The sequence below is a fragment of the Pseudonaja textilis genome, chromosome 1, assembly GCF_049901715.1.
Source record: "Pseudonaja textilis isolate UNSWEBS1 chromosome 1, rPseTex1.2, whole genome shotgun sequence".
In the NCBI taxonomy this organism is placed as follows: domain Eukaryota; kingdom Metazoa; phylum Chordata; class Lepidosauria; order Squamata; family Elapidae; genus Pseudonaja; species Pseudonaja textilis.
Window position 1 is genome coordinate 185,297,505 of NC_141990.1, and position 22,238 is coordinate 185,319,742.

The 22,238-nt window shown below is 48.0% G+C and overlaps 1 protein-coding gene across 1 annotated transcript; it reads right to left on the reverse strand.

Moving 5' to 3' along the window:
- Positions 1-2,789: 2,789 nt before the first annotated feature.
- HOXD11 (homeobox D11) lies at positions 2,790-4,398 on the reverse strand. Its single transcript, XM_026725133.2, has 2 exons — positions 3,780-4,398; positions 2,790-3,025 (listed from the first exon to the last, which is right to left on the reverse strand). Exons 1-2 carry the CDS (start codon positions 4,396-4,398, stop codon positions 2,790-2,792), a joined length of 855 nt encoding a protein of 284 aa, XP_026580918.2.
- Between the last annotated feature and the right edge of the window lie 17,840 nt (positions 4,399-22,238).

Sequence of the window (22,238 nt, forward strand, 5' to 3'; positions counted from 1 at the left end):
ATTCTGCTGGGTGTTCTCACTTCTAGTTCCTTATACATTTTATTAGTGGCATTATGATTGTGGGGAAATACCAGAGTATCTGGACAAATATATATTCTGGAATATGAGTGCGCCCTCACGTGGAATGTATGTGTATAGCATACAAAGTGTTCTGTTTTCAATCCCTGTATTTTCTTTTTTTCTTTTGACCATTTTGTTCCCATTCTTTGTTAAAAAAGAATATAAGAATCAATATAAATATGTACAATATATTTATAATTGTTCCTTTAAATGTTTACAGTATTTATTTACAAGGGAATGCGAATTCAACTCCCCTTTGTAAAAATGGTTAAACATTGAATAGGGCTGATAACTATTTTTCATCATAGAAAGATAATTTTCCCTCAAGTATCTTAAAGCAACCATTCAGATTACTTGAATTTCCTGTGAAACATAGACTAGCACCTGCATTTCAAGGTATCAATTTTTGAAGTAATCAATGTTCCATAGGAATCCAATAACTCTTTCTCATTTATTTTAAAGGGATGGAGTCAATTTGTTTTTTCTTGATTTACGTAGATAAAGAACAGTAATGCTTTTGCAATTAATACTTTACATACCAAAAACCCTTATGACAATATTTTTAAAATAAAATTGTTATTTAAAGGCAACTGAAGAGGATTTTTGTAATACACACACTGGTGAAATATTCTGAATGTTTCGTTGTAGATAAATATAGAGGAGTGCTAAGGTTAAATTGATGGATCCATTGATCTGAATTGGTATGCAGTCCTTCTTTGTTATGCACCCATGAGGATATGCCAGTGTGAGATAGGAGAAGCAAAGGGGGGAAACAGGAAGTGAGGAATGGGTAGGAAGCCCAGAAGGGTGGGTGGTAGTTGAATATAAGAGGCAAAGCTTTGAGGCTTCTAATTATTCATAAAGGTTAAAGGTGATGACCTTGACATCTTGGAAGTTCAAAGGCATATACTTAATTTTTCTGGTTTAAATTAAAAAAAAATAAATTTTTCTCCCAATCTTCTTACATTCTCTTAATTTAAGGCTTACTTTGTGCATTTCCTGGTATTTCATTCTTCCAATCTGGCCTTTAATGAACACAAAGAGAAGGCAAACTATTCCTTTTCTTTTTCTTTTCCCTTTTCTGTTTCTTTCTTTTAAAAAAAGTCAAATTGTTTTCTCACTTGCCTCTTTTATTGCACTTGTGGAAATCTCTTTCTTTTCCCCACCCAACACAAGGTGTACAATATAGCCTAATTAAGCCGTTACAGACCCTGGGTTTTTATGGTGTTGTCTAGACAGTTCAAGGTTTTGTAAACAGCTTAAACAGGCCACAACAACAAAGTGGAGAGAAGAATCTCTACCAAATTCCTTCAGGAGAGTGGGGGGGGGGGAAGGGTTAGCCATTTAGTAGTAAAACAGATCAATCCTTCTATTAATTTGTCTCTGAATGTCAATAATATGCAAGAATGCCTTTAAAAATTGCTCTCTTGAATGTAGTTCCTCCTCTCCGCTTCCCATGAATAAGTTCAAGTTTTGGAGCTGGAAGTTTCTAAGAGTGGATTGCATCTACCGGTAAGACCACAGCCGAGTTTCTCCAAACCTTACAACATAGTGAAATTTCATCTTATGGCTTCACAGCTGAAGTTCCAATAGGGGTATTTTTATGAGCCATTTAGAGTCCTAGAATAAAATACTTGCAATGTTTAGTGATAACCATGGAATGGATTTTGCACACGTTCGGCTATTCAGCCCTCGGTGTGGAAAACATTTCCCTTTCTGGATTTGCCCCCTTAAAATATAAGGTCGTGGGACCACATGCAGTTTGATACAGTTTCATGTGGGCTCAGAAAGGATACAGAGGTGCTTTTTCAGAAATGGATAATTTAACAGATGATGGAAATGGAAGAGACAGCCTCAGCTTTGCTAGCAAATCACGGAGGTACAAAAAGTACAAGGCAGCCTTCCGTGCCTTGTATAAGACAACAGAGTTCCCAACCTTCTCTAACCAGCACGATGCTATGGATCCAATGCACCAAATTGTCCCCTTTAACCCTGCTATATGGTGCGTGAGGAGGAGGAGAAAAGAGTAACCGAGGATGCTTAAAGCGCCGATTTTAAAACTGTCAGATTCACACAGAGGTCTCATGGTTGCAGCCATGAAAAGCCAGTGAGAAAATAAAATAAATGAATATTGTGGGTGATTTGGGTTTTTTTTCTTCGTTTGTTAAAGAAGACAGGCAACACTACAGCATTAGGATGGAGTATTGGATTTACCCCAGTTGCTTTTAGGGAGGTTTTGCTCTATCAATCCCATGAGATCACCAGGAGACAAAGAATTAGCAAATAATAATAATAATAATAATAATAATAATAATAATAATAATAATAATAATAATAGTAATAATGATGATGATGTACTCGGCACACTGAGTGCTGTGCCTAAAGACCTAGGCAAGCACTTAGAAAGAATTGGCGCTGACAAAATCACCATTGGTTAGCCGCAGAAGGCCACCTTACTGGGAACTGCTTGCTCGCATAAGCATAATCCGCCTGATACATCACAGGCAGTCCTAAACGCTTGGGAAGTGTTCGACTAGTGATTTGTGATACAAAACCCAGCATAATTATCTCATTTGCTGTGTACACTGTTGTTTTTGTGTACAATAATAATAATAGCTTCTTCGGCCCTTGTAGACGTTTTGTAAACCTCTGGATTTTTGTGCTCATAATGTCTGATTGGATAATAAAGGGAGAGCTGTCCTTCCTCCCCATTCTCCCAGCTTCTCCTCTCAAAATAAGGGGTTTCCTGTGAAATATTGCATACGGCCTCGGTTGAGTTTCTTCTCTTTCATCCTTCGATTCTGGAACCAAATTTTGACTTGTCGGTCTGTGAGGTTCAACATTCTGGACAGCTGGAGTCTTTTCTCTTTGTTGATGTACACGTTGAAGAAAAATTCCCGTTCCAGGACTCTAATCTGGTACTTGGTGTAAGGGCATCTCTTTTTCCGTGATCTCTGGGGGAGTGCTGGAAATGGTCAGAAAAAAAGGACAGAGGAGCAATGGCAGTGACAGCAGTGGCCTCATTCCAAGGTCTTCTTCAGGGACAGTTAGAGCGACTGTTATTCCCTGGAAAACTGACTCCTTTCTCTCCCCACCACCACGGTCAGCCTTCCTTCCTCCCTTGGGCTTAGTGGCTTGGAAAGGAAAGAAGGGAAACCAAGGGAAGAAGAAAGATGGCCCTAAGTTCCCGCCCTCATTATGTTGCTTTCTAAGGCTCAGGTCCCACTGAACTCAGTGGGAATTGGTCCCAGGTGAGGAGATTTGGGCTCCTGCTTCTCTGAATGGAAAGCGATTTAAAGGGGGTGAAACAAAGGCCGTTTCTTAACTCTTCAGAAGCACCCTTTCGCCCTATCGGACAGGTCCCCCTTCCCCTTTGAACAGCGAGCAACTTCCTTTGTTGGGTTGAAGTGCTTTTAAGGGACCAGAAATATCTTCTCCTCCCTCCAAAAAGAGGGGGGGGGGGGGAAAGATTCGAAGCCCAAAACAGGTTTTATGACCGGAGAAGATATAAAGAATGCTACTTAAAGCCAACTTTAACATGGCTTATAAAATGGCACCTGGAAAAGTTGAGACTTGAGGAACTGATGGATTGTTGTCTGCCTCTTCTCTCTCTTTCTCTCTCTCTCTCTCTCTCTCTGTCTCTCTCTCTCCATCCACCTTTCTCGATCTGGGATTCCTCCTATTGAGCAAGGAGGAAGCCGAGCCACCCTCCACCTTACCTGAACCCTGGCTTTTGGGAGTGGGGGCCTCCCCCGAGGAGGAACCCGCCTTGCCCTCGTCCCCCGCTTTCTTCTTCGGCCCGGGAAGGTGGGAGCTCGGCTCGGCAGCGTTCCTCCTCGACTGTGGCGGCGGCTGGAGGTCCTGGTTGCTCTCCTTTTCTGCCTCGGTCGGGCAAGGGGCGCAGCCGCGGGCCGCCTCGTAAAACTGGTCGAAGCCCTGCGGGAGAACGCCGTTCCTGCCGACGGCGCTGTGGAAAGGTGCGGTGTGGGTGCCGCCAACCGGGTCGCTTTTGAGGAAGGCGTCGCTGCTCCTGTTGGCAGGCGGTTGGAGGAAATCCCGGCTGTGGAAGACCTCCTCGTAGTAAGCCGGGCTGTAAGCGCTCCGGTAAGCCCACTTGTTGCTTCCCCCACCTCCTCCAGCGTAATCCCGGAAGGCGACGGGCGCCTCGCCCCCCGGGGCCACCTGGCCGGGCAAGGCGGAGGCGTAAGGCAAAGCCATTTGGCAGGCGGGAGGCGGCTGGGACAGAAACGGGCTCTTGGCGGAGAAATCGGAGGGGGAGATGTAGTAGGCCGGGGCCAGGTACACGCCGAGGCTGCCGCAGTTGTCCAAGTTACTCATGGCTGCTGCTTCGTCCCCCTCCGCTTCGCCGCTGGGAGAGTGGAAGCAGGCGGATGCAAGCAGCGGCGGAGCCCAGCTCTTCGGCTCTTCCCAAGCCCCATCTAGGTGCCCGCCAGGCTTTGGCCACCAGACGCCCCGGAGAAAGGCGAAGCAATCCCGCCGCGGGCTGACGGGCAATTCCTCTTGATCGAGTCCAGGGGGTAATTGATGTCACGTGACGCAGGCGATGGAGAAACGTCCTGAGATATATATATATATCTACATCGGCCTCTTCCCTCCACCCCCGGGCCAGCTGCCTGCCTGGGCTGAAACTTCTACACCAAGTCAGTCCGTCCCCCCCCACCCCTGCCTCCGCCTCCCGGGCTCTGCGGAGTCAAACCGCGAGCCGCCTTTCCCTAACGGGACCAGGACTAGCCCCTCGCCCGCTTTCCGTCCCCCTCCCTTCTTCCCCTCTCCTTCCGAAGCAGAAGCGGAAGCGACCTTATTCGATGGGGCTTCGGGTCACCTGGGCTTGCCAGCTATACCCAGAGGCCACAAAAGCCACGCTAAACCGGGGCGTCTCTGCCACCCCCTCCTTTTTCTCCTCTCTTGATGAACACAAGCAGCCCCGGGCAGCCTTTAAGGCCAAAAAAGGTGCCCCAGAGGAATTCTTCCCACCCCTTCCTGCTCCGCGAACCAACCCCTCCCCCCAAATATCAAATTAGGGCATCTTTCGTTCAAAGTGACAGGCTAGCTTGTGGCTAAGCGCTTTCTCTCCCCTCCCATCGTTTTCTGGCTCGCTTGCTCTCGCTCTTCCTCTGACAGCCACGCCGGCAGAGGTTCCGGGAGCAGAGTGGGGCTCTTCGCCCATGATTTCACCACACCTGCCCACCCCCCACCCCACCCCACCCCACCCGCCGCCCCACGACTGTTCCCGCTTTTATTTTTTTAAAAATGGATTCCCCAAATCTCCGTCGGGCAGAAGCACCTTCTTCTCTAGCCTTCTGCTCTATTATTCCCTCACACACACACACACACACACACACAGAGAGAGAGAGAGAGAGAGAGAGAGAGAGAGAGAGAGAGAGAGCGTTCCATACATTTTGGTATAGTGCAAACCAGACCCGAAGGGTGGAGAGTAGAAGAACAAGAAGACGCCTGAATCCCGGCATGAGGTCCTACCTGCCAGGTACTGAGCCTCCCCTCTGAGGGCTCCTGACCTAGCAGATGAGAGGTTCCACATCAGACATTTTAGGGTGAGTGCAAAGGAAGATTCCTTTTGGAGAATCCAGGGGCTGTTCTAACTCTCACTTTCGCTGGTCAAGGTCATTCGAAGGAGAACAACTTTTTCCCCCTTCGGCTCTGCTTTCCAGTGGGGAATACAGGGGCACCTTTTGTTCCCATTTCCTCTCAGTCATGTGCACTTGAAACAGTCCTTGGCTTCCCCACCCTCTGGGTGCTCCTGTTCCCCTTGGGCTGCACATTCGAAGGAAGGAAGGAAGGAAGGAAGGAAGGAAGGAAGGAAGGAAGGAAGGAAGGAAGGAAGGAAGGAAGGAAGGAAGGAAGGAAGAAAGGAAAGACAGAAAGACAGAAAGACAGAAAGAAAGAAAGAAAGAAAGAAAGAAAGAAAGAAAGAAAGAAAGAAAGAAAGAAAGGAAGGAAGGAAGGAAGGAAGGAAGGAAGAAAGAAAGGAAGAAAGAAAGAAACCCCAGCAAGAAGAGATTCCACAAGTCGGAATTCAAATATTTCCATCCATTCCATTTCACTTCTTTTCTTTCCCCATCCAATATAATTAAGCTGCCATAGTCAAGTTTAACTCCAGGAAATCGCTTTGCCTTTCCAATGAAAATAACACCTTTCCAAACAAGCATCTTTTTAAAGACATCAAGCTCAAAAATAATTCCAAATGTATTTCTACATCTTCTCCCCACATTACATCTATTTAAACAAATTTGATCATACAGGAGAAAGCAACTAGATGTTTCCTTCACACCTGGCTTGATTAAACTGCGTAGTCAAGTTTAACTCCAGGGTGTTGTTTTGCCTTTCAAATGAAAGCATATCTTGCTAAAAATACATATTTTTAAATGCATCAAACTGGAAAGTAATTCCAAATCTATTTCTATATCTTTTCTCCAAATTACATCTAATTAACAAGTTATATCAGACTTCAGAAAACAAACTACCTGTGATGATTTTAGCAACAACAATCCAAAATATGCGGGACATTATCCATATTACAACCAAAAATCATTGCAAAAGATGGTTAATTAATGAGGTTTCTTTTGTTTAATATTAGCAGTATGGTGGAGGAAGGAAAGAGGAAAGGGAAGGAAAGGGAAGGACGGGAATTTTGTAAACTGTAATAAGGAAAGACCAAAACCAAATTATCCTGTAGACAACTGTATAAACTTCTATGCCAGAAATTATTCTATTTTTAAACGTTTTATTTAAAAAGTATTTAAGCAGATAAGCATGTGTATATGTATGTGCAATTATATAATATATTTCTATACAAAATTATACAATGCATATTATATAAACCATTCAGTCTCCTCGAACCGCAAGACAGACGGCAAATAAATTTAACTATTACTACTGTTATTATGTTTCCACACACCTACCAACAGATGCCAAAAGAGCTGAGCCAACAAGTGTTTTCGGTATTGTAACATAACGTATCTTAGTAACTACATCAAATTAGTCAGAACACATAAATATCGCAGGCAGACTGGCGATGGCTTTGGTTTGGGGGGTGGGGAGCCCCCACTACGCCTCTTTGCACTCTGCTCTAGAAAAGAAGGCGAGGAGGAGAGGCACAACATGGCTGGCCAAGCACCTTTCATCAGAGCCAAATCCAAGCCCCTTTCCCTCTTTGGAAAAGGAGGGAGGAGGGAGCTATCCTGCTGCCTCAAGGCTCTCCAAGTCTTCCTTCAAGGCTCGCCCTAGACGATCCCAGCCGCCTGCTCCCTTGGAAACGTCCACCTCGGGCGCGCCCTGGATCCAACCAACACCTGAGATTCCACCGTCCCCGGCCCCCTGGCCAACGCCAGCCAAAAGAGTGCAGTCTCCCTTCCGGCTTTTCCAAAGCGCAGAATTTTTGGTTCTGCTTCTGCTGGAAATGGACGCATCCCCCCGCCCACCTCCCAAAACCTGGGCGGCGCAGCTAAAATGGCTCCTTGGAGTCCAAATCGCCAAGAGAGAAGGCAAGGCTGTTCTTTTAGGTGTAACAATCCCTCCGGTCATCTCCGGACTACCTTGCGCTAGCATCCCACCAGGACCTTTTCTCGTGCGACCTTCCGCCTCTCCTCTCCCCCCCCAAAAATAAAAAATAAAAAATCCGGGGCCCCGACAGCCCAGCCCAGCCCCCAACCCGAAGCTGAAAGCCAAACCCCGCTGAGAAGGAAGACTCACGCTTACTGCAGCTGCGGGCGAAGTAGTTGCCACCATTTCAAGTTCAAGGACGCGGCTACCATTTGCTAGCCAGAAGCAGGAAAGAAAAGCAGGGCGGGCGACGGCGGCCATCGGGGTAAGAGGGGCAAAAAATCCTTCCGCCTGCACCCCCCGTCCCATTTCCTTCTCCCTCCCCTCCCCGCATCCCAAAAAGCCGAGGAACCGACCGAGCATCTTCCGGCTGGCTCAGACCTCCGGAACTGGAAGAAGAAGAAGCGGCGCCCCCTCCCTCGCCTCCCCCTCCTCCTCCTCCGTTGCTGCAAAGGAGCGCTCGGGGTAGCATCCTGCGGAGACGTTACCGTTTGCCGTCTTGGAAGCCTGCCGAGGTGAGGCGAGGGACAGCTCCGAAGAGCCTCTGGGGCAAAGAAGCGGGGGACGAGCCGCCCAACTTCTTCAGCAAGGGTGCGCCTCGCCCGCTCCGCGCGGAGGAGAAGCAGCATCAGCCGCATCAGCAGCATCTCGGTGCCACCCAAGATAAGGCACTAACTTGACCTTAACTTTGTTATGGCGCCCCTCGTATCTGGCGAACGTGAAGAGACAGTGTCTGGCACCTCTCGTAAAAGCTCGACTGGAGCAAAGGAGCCTGCGTCATTTTCATTTATGGCCGCTCCAGGTCTGCGCCTCTCCTTCCTGTCAAACTTGGGTTATTTATGCGCCTTTCGGAAGCACAAAAGCGCCCCGCCGCCGCCGCCGCCGCCGCCGCCAAGCGCCCCGACTCAACCTGCCCTCCCTTCTTTTTCTGCCTTATCAGAGTCTCGGGGACCGCGCCAGCCGCCCCCCGGGCTCAGCCTATCAGCTCCGTCGACGCCAGCCAGATGCGGATTTGGGGGAGAAGAAGAAGCGGTTTTGCGCGCGCCTGTGTCGCCGAGGAAGCCTGCCTGGCAATCCAGCTTGGGCGTGTTTTGGCCTCGGGGTGCGCGCGCCCCTTCCCTCCCTCCCTCCTCCCCCGCCGCCGCCCCCCGCCCGCGCATGGGCATACTTATGTGCACACTAGCAACCCCCCAAAAAAACCCAGAACTCCAGCAAGCCACACCACATCCGTGGTGGATCCCTCAGACCCGATGGTTACAAACTCGGTTCGGGTCCAAATTTATTCTTCTGAAAGAACTCGAGAAGATAATTATCCCCTTGCCCGGTTAGGAAAACACCCGCATTTTTTTTTTACACGAAACAGAACACACACAACCCCCCCCCAACCCTCTGGTCTCTGTAAGGGAAGGCTGCCCTTTCTCTCTCTCTCTCTCTCTCTCTCTCTGTGTGTGTGTGTACGGGGAGACCTCTGTGTTTTATAACGGGGCTTTAGTTGGAGTAAACAAGTGCAAGGGCTGCATTTGTGGCAACCGAGGAGAAATGGATTTCATGTTGCAGAAGAACAACAAATCCCCATAGCCGTGAATATCTGCGTTCCTACAGAGAGCTGTTTGTACTTGCACCCGTCAGGATTATGGGAACGATCTGTGGTCGTAATAAAAGAGAAAGAAAAATATGTATTAAAAATACCGAGAAGCTATCAATTTCTCTTACAACCAGCTAACTCGCTATCTCTAAATTAGCCCTAAATAATCTAGGATTATTATCTTTCATAGGCTTGCCATTGCGCAATGAAATATGTATATCAAATGTGCCTGGGTGTAGAGAGAGAAAAAAAGCATTTTATATCCTTGATGAATAAACGTTGTGTGTCTATTTCACTGGCCTAACCAAAATAAATCTATAGACAAATCATCTAACATACATACTAGACAAAGGGTCGTTTCTGCTTCTTCCTTATTTTTAGTTTAAGGATGAATATTGGTAAGGATAAATACTGCAAAAAGTCAATACAGCACAGGAATAATTACACGAAATAAATAAGACATTGCAACAACTGTATTTTGCGCTAGCGATAGCTGTAGAAATGAAAGAAAGAACTCACTGATTTTATGGTGTACAGGCTAATATGAATAAGTGCTTGGTTTTTAATGGCTTTAATGCATTACTAAAACACTGAGATCTATCGCGCCCTTGGTAGCATAGCAGAAAATATATTCTATAAAATTCAGAGGAAACTGGTAGAATCTTATTCTTGGAATTCAACAATTTGCAGATTTTGGGGTCGTTTTTTTGATGTTTTAAAAATCATTAAATATTCAGACTATTATAATGGTAATATGAAATTAAATACCACAATATTTGTGTTTTCCCTTTAGACATTTGCAGTATTTTAAAGCACAGTTTGTAAACAACTATAACAGCTATATAGTCACTTTTTCTGAAATATAATTCTAGGATATCTTTAAAAAAAACAACAACTAAGTGAATCTTGTAAGTAAATTAATCTCGTAATTCCACATTAAATAAAATATAATAGATGCCTTCACACATGGCGTATCAGTTATCATTATAATTGACTAATTTAATTCCAGTCCATCTCAGCACTGATGTGGCCTAGTGTTAAACTGATTCTTCACATTAAATTAAGACTTAATATATCTATAGATAAATAATAAATCTATAGATAAATCATCTACTATTTTCTGCTTTTAGGTAAATGGTAGGGATATTTTTTTTCCCCCTTACAGAAGGCATTGGTAGAATTTTTTTTCACCATGGAAGTTCAAAATCGGCATATTGTCTGAAGGGGAATGGGGAAAGAAAGAAGTGCAATCATATTGCACAAAACACGTTGCTCTCTTTTGCGGGAGAAAGGAAAAAATGCATGCCCGATGCCTAATTTTTAAAATAATCCCGCTTGGATATTGTCGTTTAGAAAACGACGCCACCCGATTTATCGGAGGATCCACCAAAGCACCTCTGCCTCCGAGAGGCACTTGATCCGACTGGAAGCTTAGAAGTGCAGCGACGGGATGAGGGTGGAGGACGGGGAGGGGAGGGGAAGCCGCCCCGGGGAGGCAGAAGGTGGGGTGTTTTTTTTGGTTTTGGCCTGCTGGTTGTCTGTAGCTTCGGGACAAGGCCAAAGTCAAGCTGAACCACGAAGGGACGCCTGCAGGAAGGAAAGGCGACGTGCACCGCCCAAGGGCAGCGGGTGGGGAAGCGAAAGAAAACTTGGGAAAACCGAACAGCAGGGATTCGCCTTGCTAGACAAAGTGGTTCGGCTATGGGCAGCGGTACCCGGGGCGGGGGGAAGGGGGGGAAGAGGCGGCTGAAGGAAGGGCGCATTTGCAAAAGAAGCAAAGGGCGAAATAAGGAAGAGTTTTGGAGCCTCTTCTGAGGTGAAGAAAGAAAGGAACGTGTCCTTGACCATGGGTGGGAATGGGTCCCCTTTCCCCTCGCCCTTGCCAGAGGTGTTTGTGGAGAATGAAGAGAATCTCCCGCCCCCCCCGCCCCCTTTTCTCTCTCTCTCACACACACACACACACACACACACACACATCCATTCCACACAACAGGGCCCCCATGTCTCCCGGCGTTTCTTCTCTTTAATAAAAGGGGCCAGGCTGGGACTGAGAAGGCAAGCTCAGCGGAGGTTGCGAGTCCCCAATAAGTCTACTCTACAGGAAAACTCCGGAACAGACCCAGGGATTTCCGGACCGCCTTCATCTGCCCGCTCTGGCTCCGATTCCGAGACGAACAAAACGTTCTTAGAAATCCGGATTTCGATTCCGATTGCCGGGAAAAGCTTGCGCGGAGGAGCCAGCAAAGGGAGCGCTCGAATGCCAAAGACTTCACTGCCGGTTAGGCTTAGCAGAGGTTTGGCGGCCGGGAGTTTCCCCAGGAAGCACGGGAAGAAAGGCCGTTAGGCTTCTAGCGCCCGCCGCCCTCCTCTGCCAAAAGGAGGGGGGGGAAACAACCCTTTTCTTCTCTTCCTCATCCTCTCTCTCTCTTTCTCTCTCCCCTCCCCTCTCTCTTCCTTCCTTCCTTCCTTCCTTCCTTCCTTCCTTCCTTCCTTCCTTCCTCCCTCCCTTCCTTCCTCTTTCTTTCTTTCTCTCTCTCTCTCTCTCTCTCTCTCTTCCTTCCTTCCTTCCTTCCTTCCTTCCTTCCTTCCTTCCTTCCCTCCTTCCTTCCTGAGAAAGACGAGTCCAGCCGACCCGCGAACTCAAAACAGCTGCTCAGGAGGCAAAACAGTTCATGAAGGAAGATCTTGGTTCCCTTCTAAATCTTCCCCCGCCCCCCACTCCCCGAATGGTACTCCAGAAATAGCGGTTCTGGGGACCGAAGCTCCCCAAGGAAGCGCCAGCGCGCAGAATCCCGGATTGAGAAGGGCTGCGAAAGTCCTAGCCGCGATCGAGCGCCCGCGGTTGACCTGTCGCCTCCGTCGCTTCTACATCCTCTCTTCGGTTCTGGAAGCAAAGCCTTGCTCTTTGGTAGCCGAGAGCGAGTCTCCCCTTTGCTGTCGGCTGTGGAACTCTTGGAGGAGGAACGGGGGCGCCTTCCAGCTTGGCCCTCTGCTGCTTGGGGTAAGGGGGGGGCGCTTCCTTTGCGCCTTTCCTCGACCAACATCCAAGGCAGCCCTGCAACGAACAGGGCCGGGGGGAGGTCGGGGTTGCCCAGAAGGAACCGCCTCGCAGCCTGCCGCCGGTGAGCGTCCGGGACAGCTGCTCAGGAGGCGAAAAAGCCGGTATCTGAGAAACAGGAAGGGAGCCGGGGCCGCAGGCCTCCGGATGGAAGCAGTTGAGGGGTGAGCCGACCGCGCCAATGCACTAAAACCCTTCCCCGGTCCTGAAGGTCATCGGAATTAATAGGCGCGTCCCGATACCGGAGCATGGAGCGAAGATCCCAACCCTTCCCTTAAAGAAGCAACATTTCTTGAAATGGGGCACTCCTAAAGGTTGGCTCGGGACATCCACGGGGGTTTGAAATCCGACCCGCTGAAGTCTGGCAGCGGGGGCGGTGCTGCCGGGCTGGAAGTCAAAGCAAAGTAACGTTAATGGCTTCGGCTGCCTTTGAACGTACCGTCGTGGAGGCAAGGTCGCCGCCGCTCAGTCTTGAGTGGTAGCGCCAGGTTCAAGTTGACGGTTTGTTTGGAGACCTACCCAAGAAGCCCGAAACGCGCAGGGCCGACCTCCCCCAAAGAATCGCCTCGGGCCACCCCTGCGGCTCCCGCGGGGGCATCTCTACCACCCACCGCCATCTCCCCGCCGTGGGCTTCAGCCAAAGCTTCGCAGCTTCCTTGGTCGGTCGTTTTTTTTCTTCTTCGCCGGGTTTAGCGCTCTTCGGTGAACTGGGAAGGCCTTGCTGGGAGACCCGGGCGGTTTCCCTGCCCCCCCACCTCCCCCGCTGCTGCGGGAAGCGGAGGAGCGGTGGGAGTTCAGCCGCTGGGCCGAAGTAAGGCGGACAAGAGCGTGGATAGCGTGGATGGGCCGAACCTGCACAGAGGCCCCGGGCGCCCTTCCAAACCCTGGAATTCTGCGCACCAGACCAGGCGGAGAAGTAGAAGGAGTCGGTATCCGAGGGCAAGATCGAGAGGCAGCCAGATAGCCGAAGCCTCTTGGTCGGATGCTGCAATGGCCCTGCAAGAGAAAGCTGCGATTCCTTAAACTGGAAGAAGGGAGTCTTAATAAGCCCCAACGGCCCCAGCCTTCTTCTCCAACGCCACTTCTGCCACCGCCGCCTGGCTCTTTTGCAGAAGTTCTGCAAAAAGAAAAAAAAATATGGTGAGGGGCCACAGTGCCTTGAGGAGGAGGAGGAGGAGGAGGAGGAGGTTATTGGCACAGGGAGGGAAAGAGAAGGGACATTTCCAGCAAAAGGACAAACGGATGGGGGAATGCCTTGGTGAGGAAGATGGGGCAGTAGACCCTCCTCTTTGCCCCTCCCCGCTGCCCTGGTCTGGTTTCAGGAGTCGTCTTGCACAAAGCGAAGCTGTTTCCTGCCTTTGCCCTCAGTTTAGCCTCGTTCTATTTCGGACTACCTCGTGGCTTCTCCCGGAACTCTCCCAAAGTTAATAACAGCTCTTTTTACACACCAATCCATCTGGATCCTTTTCCTCCAGATTCCTTTCTGCCCCATTGGGCCAATACGTGTGCCACTTGCACACGTGCCCTCCTCCCGGAGCTAGGAAACGGTGTGGCCGTCCGGGTTCTCTTAGAATTTGAACTAGGCGCAAGATCTCTCTGCAAGGGTCTCTTGATATCTGGCTTGCTGCAAAAGGGAAACGGGTTGTGCTTTTGTGAGTGTGCGAAGGACTGCAAAGCGGAAGGCGAGTTTTCTAGCGGTTTGCGGAAGACGGACGGGGTCCAAGATTGACAGATAGCCCGGAGAAATCGAAACGCTATGCAAAACCGAGAAGCTGCTTGTAAACCAACTCACAAAACATCACTCCATCTTTGCATATCGTTGCTGACTATAATTGCAGGTTATTAATACAAATTGTTCCACGATAAGGGAGACAGCTCGCCATGCTTACAGTAAGCCGCCCAGAGATCGCTTGATATAAATTTAATACATAAATAAAAATAAAAAAAAATAGAATCTCGCTTTATACTTACGCTGAAATACCCAGACCAATTTCTCTGGCCCGGAAACGCCACTGAATTCTATTCATTTTATTATGAAACCGAGATCAGCAGGATTAAGCCTTAAGCCTTCCCGACGATTTAGCGTTGCAAATTGTCTTATTTTTCTTCCCAGGATTTCCATTAACACGATAGTGTTGAATATGACTTCTCTCAATGGGTGTATGTATTCTTTCCAATGGGTTGTTTGTATGCGCTTCTTTAAAAATCGCTGGGCATCCTTTAAGAATCTTTCTAAACGATGGTGGAAAATAGCCGTCTTGCTAAGAACCCGGCCGGCCCCAGACTTCCCTAATCGTTTCTCTGGGACACTAAACTTTAGTGCCCAGGCTGTGTTTCTGCCAATCACTACACTAAGAGTCCTGGAACTCTTACCCTGAGCAGAGAGGTTGCAGGAGAGAACGCGGCCTCCTTTCCTTTGGAAAACGATTTAAGCCAAACTATTAATATAGGGAAAATAAGGAAATTCTCCTTCATCCCATTCCCGCCTCTGCCCAAAAATAAGGGCATAAATATTGTGCGGATTTGTTGAGAGGGGAGATTAGAAGGGACTGGGGGGGAATAAAGAAGTGAATCTCCATTTTTTCCTGTTTTTCGCTCCTTTCAGGTTCTCTTCTTTACTCCTAAACAAACTGACCGCAATTCTTGTCTAACCCGCCTTGGAAGGTTTGAAGCAGGCAATCTCCGCCGAAGAAGGAACAGTTCCCACCAGATTTGTATCCCTAAAACCAGGATTTTAAAAATCATACTCGGGAAAGGCGGGCCTAAGCAGACAAAGAACGCGGCCGAAGTATATTTATCGTTGGCGGAAAACGCCTCGAAGGCTTTCTGGGACGTCCACAGCCGCCTTGGGCCTCCTAGGCGATTTCTTTCCAAAGGTGACCAGGTGCTAAATAGAAAGGAACTATCGTTGGCCGAGACCGGCCAGAAAAGGCTCCGCAAATAAGACCGAATCGGGTCAGGCCTTGACGCTTGGTTGCCAAAACCGTAGACAGGAGGCGAGGAAGGACTCGGCGCCACACCGAACCTCCTGCCTCTGTTGCGCCCACTGTCAAAAGCCTCGACCGGCCTTTCCAACGGGTTGGACCCTCGCTCCCATCAACCCCGACCTGTCCCTGCGTCGGGCTGATGGAAGCAGTACCTTTGTCCATCAAGGAAGGCAAAGGTTCGGCTCCCGTTAAATGCTGTACAGCCGATCGTCCGTGTTTTGGCTGGTCGGCCCTTCGGGAGGCCTGGTCTTTTTCTCCGCCGTTTCTTCGGCGCCTTGCAGGAGAGCTCTGCTGCCCTTCGGCTTTCAAAGTCCAGGGGCTCACTGGGATGCCTTTCTTGAGAAATGCAGCAGCTTTCCAGCTGGGTCTTTGAGAAAACCCTACTGCTAAATCGCCGATGCGTCCATCTTCCTTTCGAGCACCAGGAGCTCTCGGCTGTGGCTTTCGTTCCACCCGAGACCTCCGTGAAAACGGAGGCGGCGAAACTACACAGTCTCGGCCTCCAGCTGGCCCGAATCTCCCGGTCGGAGTTAACTCGGAGATTTTTTTTTCTCCCTCGTTATTTTATTTAGGCGATGGCTCACCGGCTCTCGCTTTAAGGCCCCTGTTGAACTGAGGTCTTCCGAGTGAACCTCGCTTTAAAACCCCGCTTTTCTCCTGGGAAATATACAAATACTCGGAAGACAGACGAATCGCGCCTTTTCAATTGGGTTGGCCTTACTTTTCTATCTTCATTTTATTTATAATCCGTCTTTTCTATCAGGCGTTTCAAGGACCTGTGGTTTGAATCTATCATCACCATTACCACGCGCGCTAGACTTAGGGGCTAATCATTCCAAAGACATTTCTTTGAAAGAGCAACGAATTCCTGCTGGGTATTTGGGACGTGAGGTAAAACCCAGCTTATTCGACAAGGCAATAAACAATTCATTCAGTTCCCTTCACGATATTGATTATATTCGGAACCTGGTGGTTGCATTCTCTTGAAGCTCTGCGGTTCAGTTTTTTTCCCGTAAGCTCCCTTTATGAAGAGCTAAAGTTTTGACTTCCTTCTCTTGCGAATTGCAGATCTTTAGTTATTTAGCTACCGTACCGGCTAGTTAGATATCTAAACGGGAAGATTCACACTACCAGGAATGTCCGCGGAGGTCAAAGAAGTCAGGATGGCGGCCACGATGGTGGGATGAACATAGAAAAACAGGCGGAGCTTGTATGGTACCAATCGTGACTGCCACCTTGACCTTTTTTTGAGGATATCCCACGGACCTCTCCCACGGCAGCTTCCTTCTTAGCCGGAGGGAGGAGTGCTGGGTGGAAGCGGTATGAACTTCCCAGCTGAACAAAGAGGGATGTGGGGTCAGAAGGATCAGCCTTTCGGATGACAGCTCTCATAGACATTATTATTTTTTTTGGCAAGGAAAGAAAAAAGCTTCCCGCAGTGAGAGTTTAAATTAGGCGCAGCCCGCCCTGCCCCAGTCTAACAATGACAACTTACAGCCAAGCCACCTCCCGATCTCCCTCCAGGGAAGGGAGCCCCGCAAGGACACGCAGGTCGCCTGGACAGAATCCGGTGGGTACTTCAGTCCACCTGCAGACTTTCGGCATTAAAGGCCAATCAAGACCGACAAATCCTAATTCTTTCTTTTCATCCACATTTATTTCTCTGGGTTGCTACGCTATTGGGGGGGCGGATTGCCAAAAGAAAAGCATTTTTGTACCATTCTCTGTTACACTCACGAGAAATATCAGTGGGCAGGGCTCTCCTTGATCCCCCCAGTTAGGACTTCAAAAATGCTTCAGCAGAAGCTGATCTCTCTGCCTTTGCTTATCCAGAGCCAAAATGTGGCTGACTCTTTTGAAGAGGCCCCGGGTGATTTCTCTCCCTCCGGCACCCCTAATTCCCGAAAAGCTGCCGAGGAGCCCGAAAAAAAAACAATGAAAAATAAACTGTATGGCGAAAACCCCTACGATTGCCACAAAGCAACTTAACGGCCTAAACCCAGCCAGGGACTCTACCTTTTGCCAATGAGAAGCTCCGAGCAGGTCTGTAAAGAGGCCAACATATTCAGATCCTTTCCTCCAGCAACAAGGAATAGGAAACCCCACGAGGTCACAATTTTCACTGACGTTCTTCTCCTCATCGCCCCCAACATAAAGTAGTAGAGGGCCTGTAGGAGAAAGAGAGATAACCAGGTAAATAAATAAGGGCCCTGCGTCCTAACCGCTTTAAAAGAAAACTTGTCGAGGAAACGGGATCCTCCTGTATCTGCCAATCGCAGAAGTTCCGTAAGGGAGCAATTTCATTTCAGCAGCGGCGACAGCAGCTCCGTACTTCAAATCGTTTATCAAGTAAATTTCACGGCCATTGTTTTTGAAGATCAGAAGGCCGGGAATCTCAGCGCGTGGGAATGTGGCCAGGGCGATTTCCTCAGAGGAAGGTTCCTCCAGCTTTCTGATAGCAGAGAGAGAGAGAGAGAGAGACAGAGAGAGGGAGAGAGACAGAGGGAGGGGGGAGGGAGGGAGAGATGCAAAACAGAAACCGTCTTTGTGAGTCTTTTCGGAGGGTAGGGGACTCCGGCAGCCAAAAAGCCTTCGTTAGTCTGGGAGGGAATGGAGGGAGGGGAGAATTTTTTGTTGTTGAGAATGCGACTTGCTTTGTAAATAAGTCGAGTGGAAAAGACTGTATTTTTCTTTTGCGTGTGCTTGTGTGTAAATTAAGAAAAAAGGGGGGAGGGCCTTGGAGTTATTTCCCCCCCTTTCCTCCCAGTTGCATATGCGTGTAAGCACGTGCTTTTTAGGTGCGATAAACGTGTACGTGCTCATTTGTTCTGTTCTCCTCTGCAGGTGCCCACAAACTCGCTGTCCCTTCTTTCCTCTTTCTGACACGCACGTAAAACGACCGCCGCCAGCTTTCACCGACGCCTTCACGCTTCTGAAACACACACACACACACACACACACACCCCGTGCGCTGCTGCTGTTCCTCTTTTCAGGAAAACTCTGGTGGCTGGTCGCTACGTCTTCATCTCAACTGTGGTCCTATCTGCTCCGAACAAAGTCTCAAGGAATTCAATGGCGCCTGTCACATACCCCAAAAGTCATACAGGTGAATAGAAGAATTTTATACTACAGGGCTCGGCCACCTCGGTTGGCTTGATTTCCAGGAGAGGTTTGGTACTGGGCGGCTCTTTTATTTCCAGTGATTCCCCCCCAGGCCTGCCAAGGAAGGCAAATTTCAACTTTCCAGATAAGGAAGACCTTCCCAGCTTCTTGTTTCCTGTCACTGGGTTGGCCGATTCTTTCCATTAGAACAGAAATTAGAAATGAACATTAGTCCATTGAGAGTCTCTTTCTGGAGGCGGGGGAGGGGGGGGGATTTCTCCTCGTTTCCAAGTGAGCTATACCGCGGTTTGTCCAGCAGATGGCACTAGGATTCCATTCATTGCTCTCCCACAGACCCTGGTCCTCTAATCACGACGCGGCCTTTGTCTTACTGAATCTCGGGGACTGTCCACACTCACTCATTGCCGGAAATACGCGGCTTCGCAAGCGAACGGCTATTTTTAGGGTGGTGGCGGTGGCGGGGGAGAGGGCCGTGAGATGCTGCACAAAACGCGGGACTTCTCGAGATAATTTCGACCTCGACTGGTTGTTTTGAAGAATCAAACAATGGGAGGAAAGGGGTGTGTGTGTGTGTGTGTGTGCGTATGATGTGCCCGTAGCTGTGCCATTTGCTCTTCCGGCTGACGTCCCCGTTGGATTTTATACCAGGAATTGTCGGGGGGAATAAGGCAGCCAAGGCAACTAGCGGAGCGGCCTTTCCTTTCTTCCCGCAGCTTCAGCCGCCTTGCTCCTCTGGCTCTTCCCGCTTTCGTCCCTTTTCTCCGGAAAGAGAAGGGAGGCTGCGGGAGAGGCTGGGCTGCCGTTTGAAGCGCCCTCAGTTTCTTGGGAACCTTTGCAAGGATGTCTGTCCTAGCCTCCTGGAAAGGACTTGCAATTCACCGTTTCAGTGAGTCTTTGGGGCGTCCCTCCCTCCTCTACAGGAGGAAAACAAATTCTGCAAAGTGAAAGTAAGACCCAGCCATGCTTCGTTCTACATAATCGTGGTCAGAGCTAACCAAAGTGGAAGAAAGAGAGAGAGAGAGAGAAGGTAAAATCGGGTGTGATTGCCATTGTGTTTAGGTGTGTGAGACACACAAACACACAAAGAGAGAGAGAGGGGGGGAGGGAGGGAGGGGGAGATAGAGTGAGAGTTCTGTGTTTAGAAGAAAAATTAGAAAGCTGCTGTGAAAAGTCACAGTTTTGGGCTGTATAAAAAGGACCATATTATAATATATTTCAGAAGGCCGTGAAGCCTGGGTAGCGCGGAGAAACGAAACCATAATTGTACAGCTACTTACTTTCCCCAATATTTATCCACACATTAATTCTTACTGCTGGTATGGAGTTGATCCAACCAAAATAAGACTTGAAAGAAAGCTCCTAATGAATCTCAGCTGAATCCCTGAAATACATTATTTTATTTTCTGTGATCATAATATTTATTATACGCCTTAATAGGAATAGAAGAGAGGGATAATAAAATGTGCTCTATTATAATCATCCTTTATTCATTCTTCCCTCCTCCTCTTGTTATGTTTTAAATGCTCTATTAAATTCACCTCTCTCTGACTTTATTTGTACAACTACAAACAATAACTAGCAATTTTTGTTTTTATTCTTCCCTGTGGCCCCCAAAGGCTGTTCAGGAACCTAACTTTTTAACGGCTGTGTTTTTAAACTGAAGGAGAAATATTTTAATCTAGGGAAGAGCAGAGCTGAAGAAAGGGTGAAAAGCGAATCCATGATCTATTAGGACAGATCGCTCCTCCACTTTCTAAAGATGAAGATTGGGAAGACCACAGGAGAAAACATTGGGCGGATTCTCACATTGACAACCTCCAACAACATTGTAAACCCACCATGCTAAGAACAAGGAGTTGAAACCCAATGGCTGGACTCAGCTCAATGTTTATTTAAAGGAGAGGTGAAAACATAATCTCTTTAGCGCTCACTTCTTCCAACTGGCTTTAAATTTAAAGTGCTGGAGGAGTTGCCATCTCCCAGCTTTACCCAGGTTTGAGTTTTGAGCATTTGAGCAGAGATCATTTTTATTTATTTTTATCTTGCTTTTATTATTTTTATAGATAACTCAAGGTGACTAACGTACCTAATACCCCTTCCTCTTTCACCCACAGTAACAGCCCTGCAAAGAGGGTTGGACTGAGAAAAAGAGACAATGTTTTGTTGTATTTATTATTAAATTTATATGCCGGCCATCTTGTCGAGAATGACTAATACCATCTTCTCAGAAGGAAGGAAGCGCCTTTGAATATAATTTGTCCTTACTCTGAGCAAACTGCGTGAAGGATTGAAAGAGGGAACAACTTCTGTAAGCAGGGCGGGAGGGGGGAGCGTTTTCAGTTACCATCCTAACTTTGTACGTTGCTTTCCCGCTAAGCTTTGATGTCTGAGGGAAAGCTTGTTAAGAAGTTACTATGTTGTAAGAGGGATGAAAAGAAAAGGAAGGAAAACAGCAATTAAATCAGTTTTTATGTGTCAAATAGTGCCGCAATATTGGTATGAGGAGAAATTAGGAGAAAGGCAAAAAAAAAAATGGGGGGGGGACTAGTAGAGTCCATACTTGCGCACTTGTGCCCCTGTTTTGGTAGGTTAGGGCCAGAGGGAACCCAAAGGGTCCGGTTTTGGCTGCCCCGAATGTTTTCTTCTCGAGCAGGATCAGTGGGCTCATCTTCAGGGCATCCCGAATCTTGCAATCTCACTGGCATAGCAGCCACAAGATTTTCAGCTTGGCATCTGTCAACATGTCAAAGCCCTCCACTGAACTTTGCTAGCGAGATGGGGGTGTTGTGTCAATTAAACAAACCAACAAACATAGAATGAGCTTTCCCATTCCTTCCAGGAAAATGGATTGCCACTGCCAGGGCCGAGAGCATGCTATATGCACCTCCATTAAGGAAGCTCCAAGATGGCACCCTTTTAGTTAAGGGCCTTGTGAGCACGGAACTGCAGTGCAAGACGCTGTCCTATTTTTTTGTGTCATTGAAGAAGGTTTGAATCCAGGCAAAGAATTTCCATTTCCACCTGGAACAGGAACTTTCGCCGGAGCACGTTCTGAGAAGGTAGGCAAGTGAAATAAAACACCAACTCTTAAGACCAGTTGATCAAGTCTCTTGTCGCTGTTTAGCATTTATTGCTTCTTTCACTAACACCCGTTTCACTTAGTAATAAAAGCTATCAGTGGCGTTCAACCTTTTGGACAATATTTTTTTTTCTTCCCCAGGGCCCAGAAGGGTGAATGAAGGCGACTGTGATTGTGATGAAGAGTAACAGGGCATACAATATTTTATATTAAAATACACATTGATTTATACACACCTTTATATAGCTAAACGTATAGGCACAATTGGCTTTAAACCTTTGAAACTCAGGGGTGGGGGGGGTGGGGGTGGGGTTAGAATGAATCTCAGCAGGACCAGGGTTGGACAAAGTTGCTGTCAGGGCCAAGATCCCCTTGAAGTACACTCCATTATAAGTATGAGATGGGTCGCAAATGGGAGTAGGGGGCTTCATAGATTTAAGCCACGGCATCTCAGAGAAGCAGGACCGGAGTTGTTCTACCCTGACCATTATTAAATTGGGGTGGTTGACCAGAGGGAAGAATACAGGCAAGGTCTCACCCACCTCTCTCACACAATCCTAACAGCTCATTTTAGCACCTGAATGTTCTTAGCCATTGAAAAGTGTGTGACTGTAGACTCACGACCTACACTGCCTTTTAGTATGTGGGGGAAAGAGGCAAGAAAAAAAAAACAGAAGAAGAAACCCTAACAAAGTACAGCAATGGAGAAAGACTAAGGAATTAAAACCAGACCATTAAAACTTGCAGCATCCCATTACAATCCAA

Bases quoted from the DNA above. Each gene is read 5' to 3' on its own strand.
- HOXD11 (XM_026725133.2), bottom strand. From the start codon at position 4,398: ATGAGTAACTTGGACAACTGCGGCAGCCTCGGCGTGTACCTGGCCCCG. The intron at 3,026-3,779 runs GTAAGGTGGAGG...GACCATTTCCAG, and splicing joins TCCCAAAAGCCAGGGTTCAG to CACTCCCCCAGAGATCACGG.